Raw genomic sequence first — 14,782 nt, forward strand, 5'->3', positions numbered from 1 at the left:
CAACTTAATTGATAATTAAGTTGGCTCTGATTTTGATCACCTTCACCAAGACGTCCAGTAGCAGAGTCACAATTAAAATGATCATGAACTTGCTTCTTTTGATCAAAGGGATGATCATGGGTCATATCTTGCCCCCCATGCATCTGATCAGTAGCCACGTATTTGGCTTGATCAGTGGAGAAATCAGATATTTGTTCAGAGACAATTGTATTGTCAGAAAAACATTCTTGTTGATGACCTTTTCCATGCACAACCTCTGTGTAAGGCTGTGACTCACCAGTGAGACCCTTAGGTTGATTGCCATCTATAGGCAAGTTAGTCTCAGAAATGACCTCTTCGCGAGCAGGTTCTGGAATCGTGAACTCATCAAGCCGTCGACGGTCCTCCGCGAGGGCTTTACTCAGATTCTCATGGTATGCGGTAGAATTCTTTTGAAGGATATCAAGCCGCTCTTCTATGCTCGCATTCTCTGGAATGGGAATGGGCATATAGCCTTCTATCGTCGCCATGACTTCAGGAATTTCTTTTGGTAAAGAATTTCCTCTGGCATCCCAATGATGGTGAACATAAAAAGACTCTGGTGTAATCCCACCGGGCGTGCCAAAATGTTTGTTTTGAAGCCCGGTGGTTGAATGTCTTCAAGAGAAAAAAAAAATTCTAACCTTGTCCCACTGGGCGTGCCAAAATGTTTGTTTTGAAGCCCGGTGGTTGAATGTACTTCAAGAGAAAAAACTTCTGATGTTGTCCCACTGGGCGTGCCAAAATGTTCGGCTCCAATTTTGCTGCAACTGGTCAACAGTCTCTTTTCTTGCGCGGGCGTGCCAGCACCGTTCGGGTGCGGTCGTCGGGGGTGTCCCTTGACCTGACTTCTATCAAGCGATTGTAGACGAGGAGAGCACCAACCTCGTCGCGGGATTCTTTCTGCCTCGTGGTGAGGACTTTGCTGAAGTTTCTTCTTGTTCACAAGTCGATACTCAATATTGCAGATTGAGCAGAGCGAAATCACCGGGAAATGTTGAGATCTTGCTAAAGCGTGACTTTAGCTTGGCTGGGTTGCTAGGGCGTTACCCTTGCTTGGCTGGTTTTGTAACCGTTATGGTCGCGGCACTACCGTCGGCTCCCGAGGAGACTAGGACCGAAGCACGTTGACAGAGGGTTTGGTGGCACTGAAAGTCGGCTTCTGAGAAGACTAGGACTAGGAGTGTGATCACCGGTAAGAGAAAGAGAAAGAGAGGGAGAGGAGTTGCTCTTAGAGAGGTTTGCTCTAGAGAGAACTTAGATCATCTTAGAGATGTTGTTGTTGAATGTGAATGTGTATGTTAAAATGAGAGGAGAAGGTGTTTATATAGGGAAGAAAAAGAAGAGTGAAATGATGAGTGGAAGAAAAATAATGAAAGTAGATCTAAGTTCACTTGTAAAATATAGAAAAGATAGAGAAAAGATGAAATGAAAGCAAAGCATGAAGGTGCAGCAACATGGAAGTGGTGATGATCTATTAAAGAGATTGTAGAAGAAAAATATATCCAAGGAAAAAGAGAAAAGCATCTAGCTTTCTTCATGTGGGTAGGAAACATGAACATGTGAATATTGAGCTGGTTTTAGGTCAGTTTCTGGCCCTTTATTCCTTCAATTATTTCTCCAACAAGACTTCATTGTATGCCTTCGACTTCTTCATATGAAATGTTCCACTGTGAGTGTAGATCATCCTGAAAAATTTTCAGATTTTTATTCCATGTGGTTGGGCCGAAAATGCTGCTGGACCTCTTACAGGTCCAGTTTTCCAGTTTTGCTTCTGTAGAAAATTGGGCTGATTGTTTGAAGGCCTTCCACTCAAAAAAAGCTCTTGCAATCTTCATAATAAATGATCCTTGGGCTGTCTAGAATGGATCTGGAAATTTTCAGCACATTTAGATTTCATTTGGTTAGTCTGCCACCCCTCCTTCCTTGTTTAGCTCGGTTTCTCCTAGCCGAAGTAGGAAAATGTGCTAAAGTTGACTTTTCATGTTTCCATGCTTCCATGCTTTCATAGTAGGCTTTATTTAGCCTCTAAATATATATTTCGAACTTGTCGACAATATATAGCTTGAGCCACTGACATTGGCTCAATTTCTCCAAGACGTGCCTTGTCAGGCCAAAATGTTTATTTTGGGTCCAAACACTTTGCTTAACAAGTTCTTGCAGCCTAGACTTAGAAATGTGTCCCAACCTTTTATGCCATAGAAAAGATGAAGAACTAGGATTGCTCTTTCTTTTGGATCCTGATGATTTGTTTATTGACAGAACATCTAGAGGTTGGGATACTGCATTATTGACACAATCGATTAACCAATGACCATCTATCAACTTAGCATATCACCAAAACAAACATTTTTAAAATAGAAATACATATCTATATTATTACTGGAAAAGCCATAGTCACCACCTAATACAAATTGAGAACCTGAGATCAGGTTTCTCTTTATTGCTGGAATACAGTAAACATTGTTCAGTACTAATACAAACTTATTCCTAAAACATAATTCAACAACTCCTATTGCTTGAACTGCCACCCTTTGGCCATTTGCTGCACAAACTCTTGTCTCATTCCTTCTTGGGATTGTTATCCTTGATAATCCCTGTAGTGAATTGACAATATGTATAGGTGAGCCAGTATCAAACCACCATGAGTTGTCAAAATTAAAAACTTTAGACTCTACAAGAAAAATAGTTTTGACAGAAATGTACCTTTCTTGTTCAACCAATTCTTGAATCCCTCACAATCCTTCTTGAAATGGCCTAACTTCTTACAAAAGAAACATTTCACAGGACCTGAGATTTTGAGACATTTTCCCTTATCATTTTCAGGTTTCACATCATTCTTTGAAGTGCTGCCCTTGAATTTCTTATTGCCAAAAATTTTCTTAAATTTTGGCTTTGTCATCAGATTCACACTTACTGCCTTGCCTTTCTTAATTATCTCTTCTTCCTCCTGCACACAGATTGAAATGAGTTCATTCAAACTCCATTTCTCTTTCTGAGTGTTGTAGAGACTCTTGAGGTGGCTGTATTGATCTGGCAGTGTGTTGAGCAATAGGTGTACTAGAAAGGAGTCCTCAATGGTCATGTTCAGACCTTTAAGCTTTCCAGCGATGTCTATCCCCTTCATTATGTACTCTCTGATGCTCCCTTGGTCATTGAACTTCATCCTAATAAGCTTGTTCATCAAATTCCCTGTTTCTGCTTTGTCAGACACCTTGTACTTCTCCGCAATAGAGTTAAAATAAACTCTAGCATACTCAGAATCAAGAATTCATCCTTTAACAGCATCTGTCATACTCTTTTTCATGCAGATCAATGCCATTCTGTTGTGCCTATGCCACTGAGCATACTTGTCTTTTGCTTCTTTGCTTGCATTTGCGGCCAATTCTGCAGGTGGTTCCTCCCTCAACACATGATCAAAGTCCAAGATCCCCAGATTCAATTCTATATCACTCTTCCACTTGTTGTAGTTCAGTCCATTAAGCAACTCAATATGATTAATGCTCATAGGAAAATGCATTGATGTTATGTGATGCAATTAATCTAAGTCAGTATGACATTCTAGTGTTTGCAAAATACACCAGAATTATATATATGTCCCAAAATGCTATATCAAGATATGAAATAACATTTGAATAAATGCAAATACACATTACAACGAACTATGGTATTTTCAAGAAGTTTTGGTGTTATTTGTAACACACTTTTCTCTAATATCATATGAATGTTCATTGAAGTGCATATGCTGACTCAAATAACCAAATGTCTGATCACTAACTACTTTGGAAATCAAAATCATCAGATTTATTTTAAGTTTATGTGAGTCTTTGTTCTCTATTGATAAATGAATTGATTCATGCATTTACACAGCAACCACTTTGATGGCAGGAAGTATAATGTGTATGAACTATTCTAGAGAACATTGCAGAATTCATATGAATTTGTATTAGTGGCTACTTTGGCAACATACTAAGATACAATGGAACATATGCAGCAATTTCATAAACATATTCATATTGATCATAGTAACATAATCAATCCTAATTTGAGCATAGTAGGCTCTGATACCAATTGTTAGAAGTTATACTATAATTTGCATGTTAGGAGAGCTGTAATAGTCGTATCATAATTTAGGACTGCAACAGTATATCTATCCTAATGTCTGCAAATTTACATGAACAAAATCAACTATGACAAATATAGGACTGATATCTTATTCTGATCCTAAATTAGGATGCATAAATCACTGCAATCCTATAACACAATAAGCATATAATATGGCAGTATACGATATGAATTGAAATAAAAGACAAAGGGTGTGTAGAGATACTAACTAGTTCCACTGCCTCCTTCCATTGTTCTTCTCCTAGATCCACCCTTGATCGATCTCAGATTGTTAATGAGACAATTTGATTGAGGTTTGGTGTTCTAGCAGGGATCAATGCAGGCGTTGTTTATCCTTTATATCAGACAAAACGGTTATGCAGTTTCACTCTTGATGGAGTAGGTTACTTTTCAATAGGTTCCACTCTTGATACAGTTATGCAATACTTTTCATCGAAGTAGGTTACTTTTCAATATTGGGAATTTGTAATTTTTTTGATGGGCAAGTTCTACTCTTGATGGAGTAGGTTGGTATTGTGCGAACCAGAAATTTCGCTGAAGAGTGGTTTTGGAGAAGACAGAGAAAGAACAAAAAAAGAAATAATAAAACAATAAATCCGACTTAAGGGCATTTCAGGAAGTAAAAGAGATTGGAGATAAAAATATTATTTAAAAATTTAAAGGGAGTGTGAATTACAATTGTTAGTATAAATTTTCACTCCCCTTATTATTTATTCTTAACTGAAACGGGGGGTTCCATAAGGCTATAGGCTTGTTTAACATTTGCATTACTCGTTGATATACGCACTTGCAATACATCAATTACTAGTACTCTAATATTCATTGCAAACAAACAAGACCTTCATGCTGTTTTCTCCCAAACGCAATAATCCAATCCAGAAGTTGCAATTTTGAATGTTGGAGGTACAAGGTCCCCAACCTCATATCTTGGACCAATCTTCATTATGATTTTGTCATCTATGGAAGCTACATAGAGATCTGGATCAGCTGCTAGGATACGCACCACACTGTCGGGTTTGATCCCAGTCCTGGACCTAATCGCAGTGAGTTTCGAGATCTCCACTCTCAGGCCCCGGTCCCAGTCAAAGAAGTGGTCGTAGAACTGTTACAAGATATACAAAAACTATAAACACCACAAGTGATAAAACTATACACACTTTCAACCTGATCTTATGATGATGTCACTTTAGTTTGTGAGAAAATGAAAAAGACTTACTATTGATGGGATCCCTGGATGAGTAAGAATGTAAGCATATCCCTGAATGACTTTATCTGTTGGAAATGGCCACTCACTTTGTGTGGAACCGGTATCATGATTGTCTATGAAAGTCACACTATTGCGTGGCGATATTCCAATCAATCCAGGAGGCCCTCCCTTCGAGTCCTTCAACCTCCCCAGTTCGCCTAGGACAGCTGCGTTAAGTATCCCTTTAGTTGTAATATCAAATGCAGTAACCTCTCCTCCTGCATTCTTTATCCATCCAGCAAGCTCATTGCGATGGTTGTCCTGGTTGTACTCGGGTTTCCCATCACTTCCCTTAGCAAGGGGATTCCAAAACTCTCCTACTGAGAAATTAGGCCTTGTGTTTGCCACATACAACTTGATGAACACTAGAGCATATCCCAGAACAAAATCAAATCGCCATCCGCTGAACCCAATTTCGGTCTTCAACCAATTCATCCAATCCGAGAGCTCATTCTGGACCCTTGTGTTGTTGTGATCAATGTCAGGTACCCCACCCCAGCTCTTTCCAGTATCATTGTTCCCCTTGCCATCAGAAAACTCTGTGTCGTCTCTGCAAATAAGAGACGGGCCCCAATCAAGGCGATCATCGGGTGTTCCTCCTTCAAAAATGCACAATATTCCTCTCTCATCTTTCTTCTCTGCACATCTGTGGTTTAAAACAATATCTGCTATGCTCTGTATCCCATTGTCATGGTAGGTTTTTACCAGTGCCTTCAATTCATCTTGGCTTCCATATTTTGATGTGAGATCATAGAGCCTACCAGGCAGGTATCCTTCAAAAAAAGTTGAGTTCAGCTAATTGTATCAACATATACCCAAAACACTAAGGAGATATTTACAAGTCCACTTAAAAGGAAAAATAGCAAACCGGTTTGGTTAACGATTCGAATGCAAAAACTGCAAAACTGTTTTCCGATTGCAATGTTAGTCACTGACTCACTGCTATGAATTTCATATGTTAAACTTTTTTGTTACTTCGACACAAAGATTCTAACAATTGCTAAATGAAATAGGGTGTTAAGACACATGCATGGACTAAATTAGAATGGCGAATTCAAAATACAGGTATCAAATATGCAATTGTCCCTACTGATTGATGTATATACTAATTACCAATTTTAAAGAAACATCATATAAACCATATATGGTGGAATAATGCTAGGTGGCTGCTCATCCAGGGATTCCATCAATAGTAAGTCTTTTTCATCTTCTTACAAATTAAAGTGACATCATCATAAAATCAGCAATTGAGAAGGGTGGTACAACATCTTGAAGGCGGTGGTTCACAGAATGGTAACAAATCAAGTACAAAAGAGTTTTGGGAAAGTAACAAAATATATATACCTTCATCTGAACAAGCATGAGAAGGTGGTGGAAGCCAAACATGTGTAATTCCTGAAGCAGCTAGCTCAGCTGCAGACTGCTTCAAGATGTTGTACCATCCTCCCTTCTTTGCTGATTCCCAATTGAACCCCTGAGATCACCAACCAAAAAATAAAATAAATAGGTTAACACAGAGAGAGAGAGAGAGAGAGATGTGCTTCTTTGATCAATACCTGAAATAAGATTTGGGAAGCAGTGAAGTTAGGTATGAAAATAATAGAGAGTAGGAAACAGAGGAGGGGAACTTCAAGTGAATTCATGTCTCTCCTCAGTGGCGGATCCAGGATCCTAAACTTGTCTAGGCTAATTTAACTAGAAGAGCACAAAAGTTTTAGAATTTTTTCTATATATAACTTTTATGAGGTTTGGAACCCAGTGAGAGGCTCATCCTCACGCCCTTATTATTTCAATCAAAACGTACAGCGGGGGGGGGGGGGGGGGGGGTGGGAACCAAACCCCGTAAATTAAAAACTACAAGCACATATTTGTGGTACAACAACAATAAACTAACTAAAGAGCACTACATACAGTTTTACAATATAAATAGGAAGATATAATGCAACAAGTTGAGCACTTGAGCAAACCTTGAAACTGCAATCATGTTAGTCCAAAGTCTCCAAAGTCTTTTTGCCTTTAAACTGCAACCATTTTTGCCAACTTCTCTTGAATCTCAACCTACAAAAGAAAATAGTTCACTTATTAATAGCATGTAAGATTACATGTGTACTTTTGTGCTCTGCTGTTCTTTACATGGATGATGACCTTTGAAGCCAAAAACCATGAATTTAAAGATACAAGTAGACAAACTTGTTAGACATAAGTAAATCAGAACAACTAATAAGGCCTGAAAAGAACTTAAAAATATAAAACCTAGATGGAAAACAACATCAGTCTATCAAGCAATAGTCAAGCACCTGTACTAAAATCATCATTGTTATGTATCTATCTACTTATAAACAGAGATGCCAACAATTAAACATTTTCCTTATACCTTGGACGTTGCTACATATCCTAGCACTGGCCAGCATTGGTGTACTGCATAGAGAAGCCGTTAAAGCAACCAACTTCAATGTCAAGGTTTTTCAAGTTGAAATTTGTAAGATCTTTTAGCCAACCAACTTTTTATCTAAAAACAAATACGTCCCAACAACAATAACAGCTAGTTACTTTGATGGAAATTAGCAGCAGCAGCTCAGGGATCAAAGTTGTCAAAGAAGGATTGCAGCTGTAGTTCCATTACCTGCAAATTTGACGCATAAAACGAAGACCCAGAACGGCAGAACACAAAATGTCAAGTCTTGAAGGGAAATATACATATACTTAAGGGTTTTTAGGCCAAAATCCTGTCTAGGCTACAGCCTAGATAGCCTACCATGTAGCTACGCCCCTGTCTCTCCTGCTTTGGGATGAAGCAAACCTCTTGTGTTGAGCTTATTCTATATAGGGTTCCGTTTTCATCACTGTCTGGCAACTAATCAACATCTGAAATTCGAGGAGTAATGAAAAATCAGCTTCCATTTACGTCAATCATGCAGGCACCTCTAATTTCCAAGGACAAGTTTTCCAGCCTAACCATTACGCTGATTTTTCCAAGTCAAGTTTTGGTGCAAGTCTTCGCAGGGGCGGAGGGAGTTCATGACGAGTGGGGACCACTGCTCTCATAATCTTTATGGCGCGCACTTGGCTCACAATTATACATTTGCCCCCATCAGCCAGCCATATATATATATATATATATATATATATATATATAGGCCTCATCAACGGGCCGGGCCTGGCCTTACTCCATTTTTAAATAGTAGCGGGCCGGGCCGGGTTTTATTGTAAATTGAAGGATCCAAGCCCATCCATTTAATGCGGGCCTCACGGGCATTTTCGGGCCTGGCCGGGCTAAGCCTTGCTGGCTTTTTCGGGGCGGGCCTTGCGGGCTTTATTTACAAATAAATTTTTAAAGATAATATTTTTTATAAACTTATATTTATATATCTTACACTCCAAAGAGAAACCTCTATCAACTTAAATAAAATGGGAAAACCAACCGTTGGATGAGATTATTATAATAAATTATGAGTGTGGTAAAAAATTTAGCCAATTTCACCATATTTTCGAATCCGATCGAATTGGTCAACCGTCGTCACTTGTATGTTTTCTTGGTTGACCGATGGCATGACGACCGCGAAACGTGCTTAATTTTTCACATCATGTCTGTAAATATTCTATTGATGGATGTGCGTGGACATAAGATAAAAATTTCAATTTTAATTGCAAAGATGTTGGCCTATATCAATTTGCCTCCTAAAGTCGTATGACTTGTATATTACATTTAAATTGTTGAGGTTCATTCTAAAGCAACCATGAAGTGGAAAATGAATTTAGATAAATTAACCGCTCGATTGAGAGATTGTAATGTTTTATGGTGATTGTAAAAAATTCAGCTAATTTGATTTTTGTTTCGAATTCGATCAATTAGGTCAAATTTAGTTATTCTTATAAACCTATATCTATATATCATACACTCCAAAGAGCAACCCCTATCAATTCAAAGAAAATGGAAAAATTGACCGTTGGATGAGATTATTACAATAAATTATGAGTGTGGTAAAAAATTTAGCCAATTTCACCATATTTTCGAATCCGATCGAATTGGTCAACCGTCGTCACTTGTATATTTTCTTGGTTGACCGATGGCATGACGACCACGAAACGTACTTATTTTTTCACATCATGTCTGTAAATATTTCATCGATGGATGTGCGTGGACATAAGATAAAAATTTCAATTTTAATTGCAAAGATGTTGGCCTATATTAATTTGCCTCCTAAAGTTGTATGACTTGTATATTGCATTTAAATTGTTGAGGTTCATTCTAAAGCAACCATGAAGTGGAAAATGAATTTAGAGAAATCAACCGCTCGATTGAGAGATTGTAACGTTTTATGGTGATTGTAAAAAATTCAGCTAATTTGATTCTCGTTTCGAATTCGATCAACTAGGTCAAATTTAGTTACTCTTATAAACCTATATCTATATATCACACTCCAAAGAGCAACCCCTATCAATTCAAAGAAAATGAAAAAATGGACCGTTGGATGACATTATTAAAAATAAATTATGAGTGTGGTACAAAATTTAGCCAATTTCACCATATTTTCGAATCCGATCGAATTGGTCAACCATCGTCACTTGTATGTCTTCTTAGTTGACCGATGGCATGACGACCGCGAAACGTGCTTATTTTTTCACATCACGTTTGTAAATATTCCATCGATGGATATGCGTGGACATAAGATAAAAAAAAAAATTAATTACAAACACATTGGCCTATACCAATTTTCCTCCTAAAGTTGTATGACTTATACATTGCATTTAAATTGTTGAGGTTCATTCTTAAGCAACCATGAAGTGGAAAATGAATTCTGAGAAACAAACCGCTCGATGGAGAGATTGTAATGTTTTATGGTGGTTGTAGAAAATTCAGTCAATTTGGTTCTCGTTTCGAATTCGATCAACTAGGTCAAACTTAGTTACTCTTATAAACCTATATTTATATATCATACACTCTAAAGAGCAACCCCTATCAATTCAAAGAAAATGGAAAAACCGACCGTTGGATGAGTTTATTACAATAAATTATGAGTGTGGTAAAAAATTTAGCCAATTTCACCATATTTTCGAATCCGATCGAATTGGTCAACCGATATGTAGAATATATATATGCACTAATGCACATATTCTATATAGAAGTATAAGAACTTCCACACACACACACACACACACATATATATATATATATAAACACACACACACAAATAATGTGTGTGTATATATATATATATATATATATATTTATAAACACACACACAAATATATATCTATATGTGTGTGTGTGTATATATATATATATGAATATAATATTTTACCGGCCTACGGGCCGGGCCGGGCCGGGTTTTTGTGGGCTTTTGGCGGGCCGGCCCACTACCCACCGAGGCGGGCTTTTTAACGGGCCGGGCCGGGCTTTTAGCCCTCATGGCCGGCGGGCCTCCATCGGCTCACTTGATCCGCGGGCTTTTTGATGAGGCCTATATATATTGTGTGTTCCCACAATGGCACAATGGCTGGACTGATATGTTTAGGCCCATAAATCACAATTCCCACAAACCAACGGACAAAACAAGAAAAAAGGGAGCATGAAGCTTCTTGTGCACCCCATTCAGCATATATAATCAAAGGGCTAAATACAAATTACTACCCTGTGGTTTAGGTCCAAAATCAATTCAGTCCTTGAACTTCTAATTTCATCAAAAACACCCATGCACTTTCAATTTTGATCTAATAGGTCCAATTTGTTAGTTTTCCGACAATTGAGTTATTTAACTTGTTAATGTGGCTCATATATGGCCTATGTTTTATGATATGGTGTCGAGGTGGTCTGCATAGTCAATTTAGGAGTGAGTCCTACTATTAAAAATAAATAGTTTTTCAACAAATAATCCAACTATAACTTGAACCCATAACAAAATATTAACGAATTGGACCTATTAGATCAAAATTGAAAGTGCAGGGGTGTTTTTGATGAAATTAGAAGTCCAGTGACTGAATTGATTTTGGACCTAAACCACAGGAAACTAACTAGTATTTAGCCCATAATCAAAACTCCACTATCAAAGCACTCAAAGTCAACAACCAACTGATTTGCTGTGATGACTTCGTTTCTCAAACCTCAGATATCAATATCTCTTTGTTGATCCCTCCAACATCTATGATAATGAAATTCATATGAAATTTTAGTTATCTATTGACTATTGTCTGATTGTGACTCGGCCACTCAGGTTGATTAATTTGTTTTTTTTTTTTACTGCTTTTCTTCTCCTTAATTTGTTCTTGTATATTTCCTATTGAGAACACTCATAACAGTGTGAATTGAATTCATGATTTTGTTCTACTGGTAGGATTATGATGCTCTATCATGTATTCATGTTAATAGTATAATTTGATTGCTCTGTTTTTGTGTTGCAAGATTTTATTGCCATTGTTTTTATCTCTTTTCTTTTTGCATGCCTGGAAATAGAGTTCCACACAAGCAAATATTAGTATCTTTGATAGATTACATATGATCTTGTTTACCATATTGATCGTTTCTTAGTTTTCAAACAATTTTACTTACACTTTAATTATCTAATGCAGTTGTAAATAGCTCGAGTCTTTTTTTTTAATGGCGCGAGTCTTTTTTTTTTGTAATAGGAATCATTCTTGAGTATTATATGCACTGATTGCAAATGGGATGTATTTTGGTTCATCAATAATCTATTTTGGTGTATGTTTTTTTGGCCCCCATAGATATATGTTTCTCCCTCCGCCGCTGAGTCTCGTCTTTGGTGAGAGTCTTCGTCTTTTGGTTAATTGGAAAAAAATGAAACATGTTATAGTAAACGCCAAGGTTTCAAATTTCTCCGAAACTACCGAAATTTCCATTGAAAATTTCTGTAATTTGGAAGTACCGAAACGAAATTCATATGCTATATCATTTCCGTCAGGAGTTTCCCAAAATTTTTCGAAATTTTCCGTACATTTCCACGAAATTATTAATTTCTTAAATATCTACACACACAAAATATATTTAAAAATTCATACCGAAATTTTGTCCGAAATTTCTCCAAAATTTCTGTGAAATTTGTATGCCACCGACAACAAAGTTTTTTACTCATATTTTCATAGAGAAAATATGAAATTTTGATTTTTTTTTCCAATCAAGTTGAATGCAACAATAAACTTATTTGCTTTTAGTAATTTAGCAACCTACTATAGTACTAGTTAATTACTCGTACATATTAAATATCACAATTCTATTATAAATGTATAATTTTAGAGAGGCTACATTGTAAATAGGTTTATTATAGGTCAGTTTAGTCTATATAAAAGTTTCATTCAAAAATATCATTTTATAAATGCAATTAATATGATTTGTTTATTTTTAACCGAAATCGAAACTTTCTCCAAAATTTCCTTAAATTTGAAGTACTGAGATGGAAACCGAAATCGAAATTTGAAACCTTGGGTAAGACTAGTATTACTTAAAGCTTTTATATGCATTGTTCAAATTCAACTTGTAATGACCATTCAACTTGTACGCCATTTAGTCAAGGTTGAGTGATCTATATATTGCGGAACAATGACTATTCAACTTGTACGCCATTGACAATTCAACTTGTACGCCATTTAGTCAAGGTTAAGTTAGTCAAGGTTGAGCGATCTATATATTGTGGAACAATGAAAATTCAACTTGTACCACCATTTAGTCAGGTTTGAGTTAGTCAAGGTTGAGTGATCGATATATTGTGGAACAATGACAATTCAACTGGGTTCCAGCCATAAAAAAAAAACAAATAAAAATAAAAAAGTAAATCACATTCACATTATCAATAAATAGCACAATTATAATTACATATAGATAAAAACATTAGTGTAGCAATCTACTATAGTACTAGTTAATTACTCGTACATATTAAATATCACAATTCTATTATAAATGTATAATTTTAGAGATGCTACAGTGTAAATAGATTTATTATAGGTTAGTTTAGTCTATGTAAAAGTTTCATTCAAAAATATCATTTTATAAATTCAATTAATATAATTTCTTTATTTTTAACCGAAATCGAAACATTCTCCAAAATTTCCTTAAATTTGAATTACCGAAATCGAAACCGAAACTAAAATTTGAAACTTTGGGTAAGACTAGTATTACTTAAACGGTGCTTTTATATGCATTGTCTGAATTCAACTTGTACGCCATTTAATGTGGAACAATGACAATTCAACTTGTACACCATTGACAATTCTACTTGTATGCCATTTAGTCAAGGTTCAGTGATCTATATATTGTGGAACGTACAATGACAATTCAACTCGTACGCCATTGACAATTCAACTTGTACGCCATTTAGTCAGGTTTGATTTAGTCAGGTTGAATGATCTATATATTGTGGAACAATGACAATTCAACTGAATTCCAGCCATAAAAAAAAAAAAAAAAGTAATTCACATTCACATTATCAATATACAGCACAATTATAATTACATATAGATAAAAACACTAGTTTAGCAACCTACTATAGTACTAGTTAATTACTCGTACATATTAAATATCACAATTGTATTATAAATGTATAATTTTAGAGAGGCTACATTGTAAATTGGTTTATTATAGGTCAGTTTATTCTATTTAAAAGTTTCATTCAAAAATAACATTTTATAAATGCAATTAATATGATTTCTTTATTTTTAACCGAAGTCGAAACTTTCTCCGAAATTTTCTTAAATTTGAAGTACCGAAATCGAAACCCAAACCGAAATTTGAAACCTTGGGTAAGACTAGTATTACTCAAATGGTGCTTTTATATGCATTGTCCAAATTCAACTTGTACGCCATTTAGTATGAAACAATGACAATTCAACTTATACGCCATTTAGTCAAGGTTGAGTGATCTATATATTGTGGAACAATGACAATTCAACTTGTATGCCATTGACAATTCAACTTGTACACTATTTAGTCAAGATTAAGTTAGTCAAGGTTGAGTGATGATCTATATATTGTGGAACATTAATGACAATTCAACTTGTACATCATTGACAATTCGACTTGTACGCCATTTAGTCAGGTTTGAGTTAGTCAAGGTTGAGTGATCTATATATTTTGGAACAATGACAATTCAACTGAATTCCAGCCATAAAAAAAAAAAAGTAAATCACATTCACATTATCAATATACAGCACAATTATAATTACATATAGATAAAAACACTAGTTTATCAACCTACAATAGTACTAGTTAATTACTCGTACATATTAAATATCACAATTCTATTATAAATGTATAATTTTAGAGAGGCTACAGTGTAAATAGATTTAGTATAGGTAAGTTTAGTCTATGTAAAAGTTTCATTCAAAAATATCATTTTATAAATGCAATTAATATGATTTCTTTATTTTTAACTTAAATTTCCACCG

The 14,782-nt window shown here is 35.8% G+C and overlaps 1 protein-coding gene across 1 annotated transcript; it reads right to left on the minus strand.

Annotated features, from left to right (window-relative positions):
- Positions 1-4,779: 4,779 nt before the first annotated feature.
- On the minus strand, positions 4,780-7,196 carry LOC133710908 (alpha-amylase-like). The gene is made up of 4 exons (XM_062137049.1): positions 6,946-7,196; positions 6,734-6,863; positions 5,360-6,162; positions 4,780-5,245 (listed from the first exon to the last, which is right to left on the minus strand). The coding sequence occupies exons 1-4, from the start codon at positions 7,030-7,032 to the stop codon at positions 4,985-4,987; spliced, it is 1,281 nt and encodes a 426-aa protein (XP_061993033.1). The 5' UTR covers positions 7,033-7,196; the 3' UTR covers positions 4,780-4,984.
- Positions 7,197-14,782: the final 7,586 nt, after the last annotated feature.

The sequence above is a fragment of the Rosa rugosa genome, chromosome 5 (assembly GCF_958449725.1).
Source record: "Rosa rugosa chromosome 5, drRosRugo1.1, whole genome shotgun sequence".
In the NCBI taxonomy this organism is placed as follows: Eukaryota; Viridiplantae; Streptophyta; class Magnoliopsida; order Rosales; family Rosaceae; genus Rosa; species Rosa rugosa.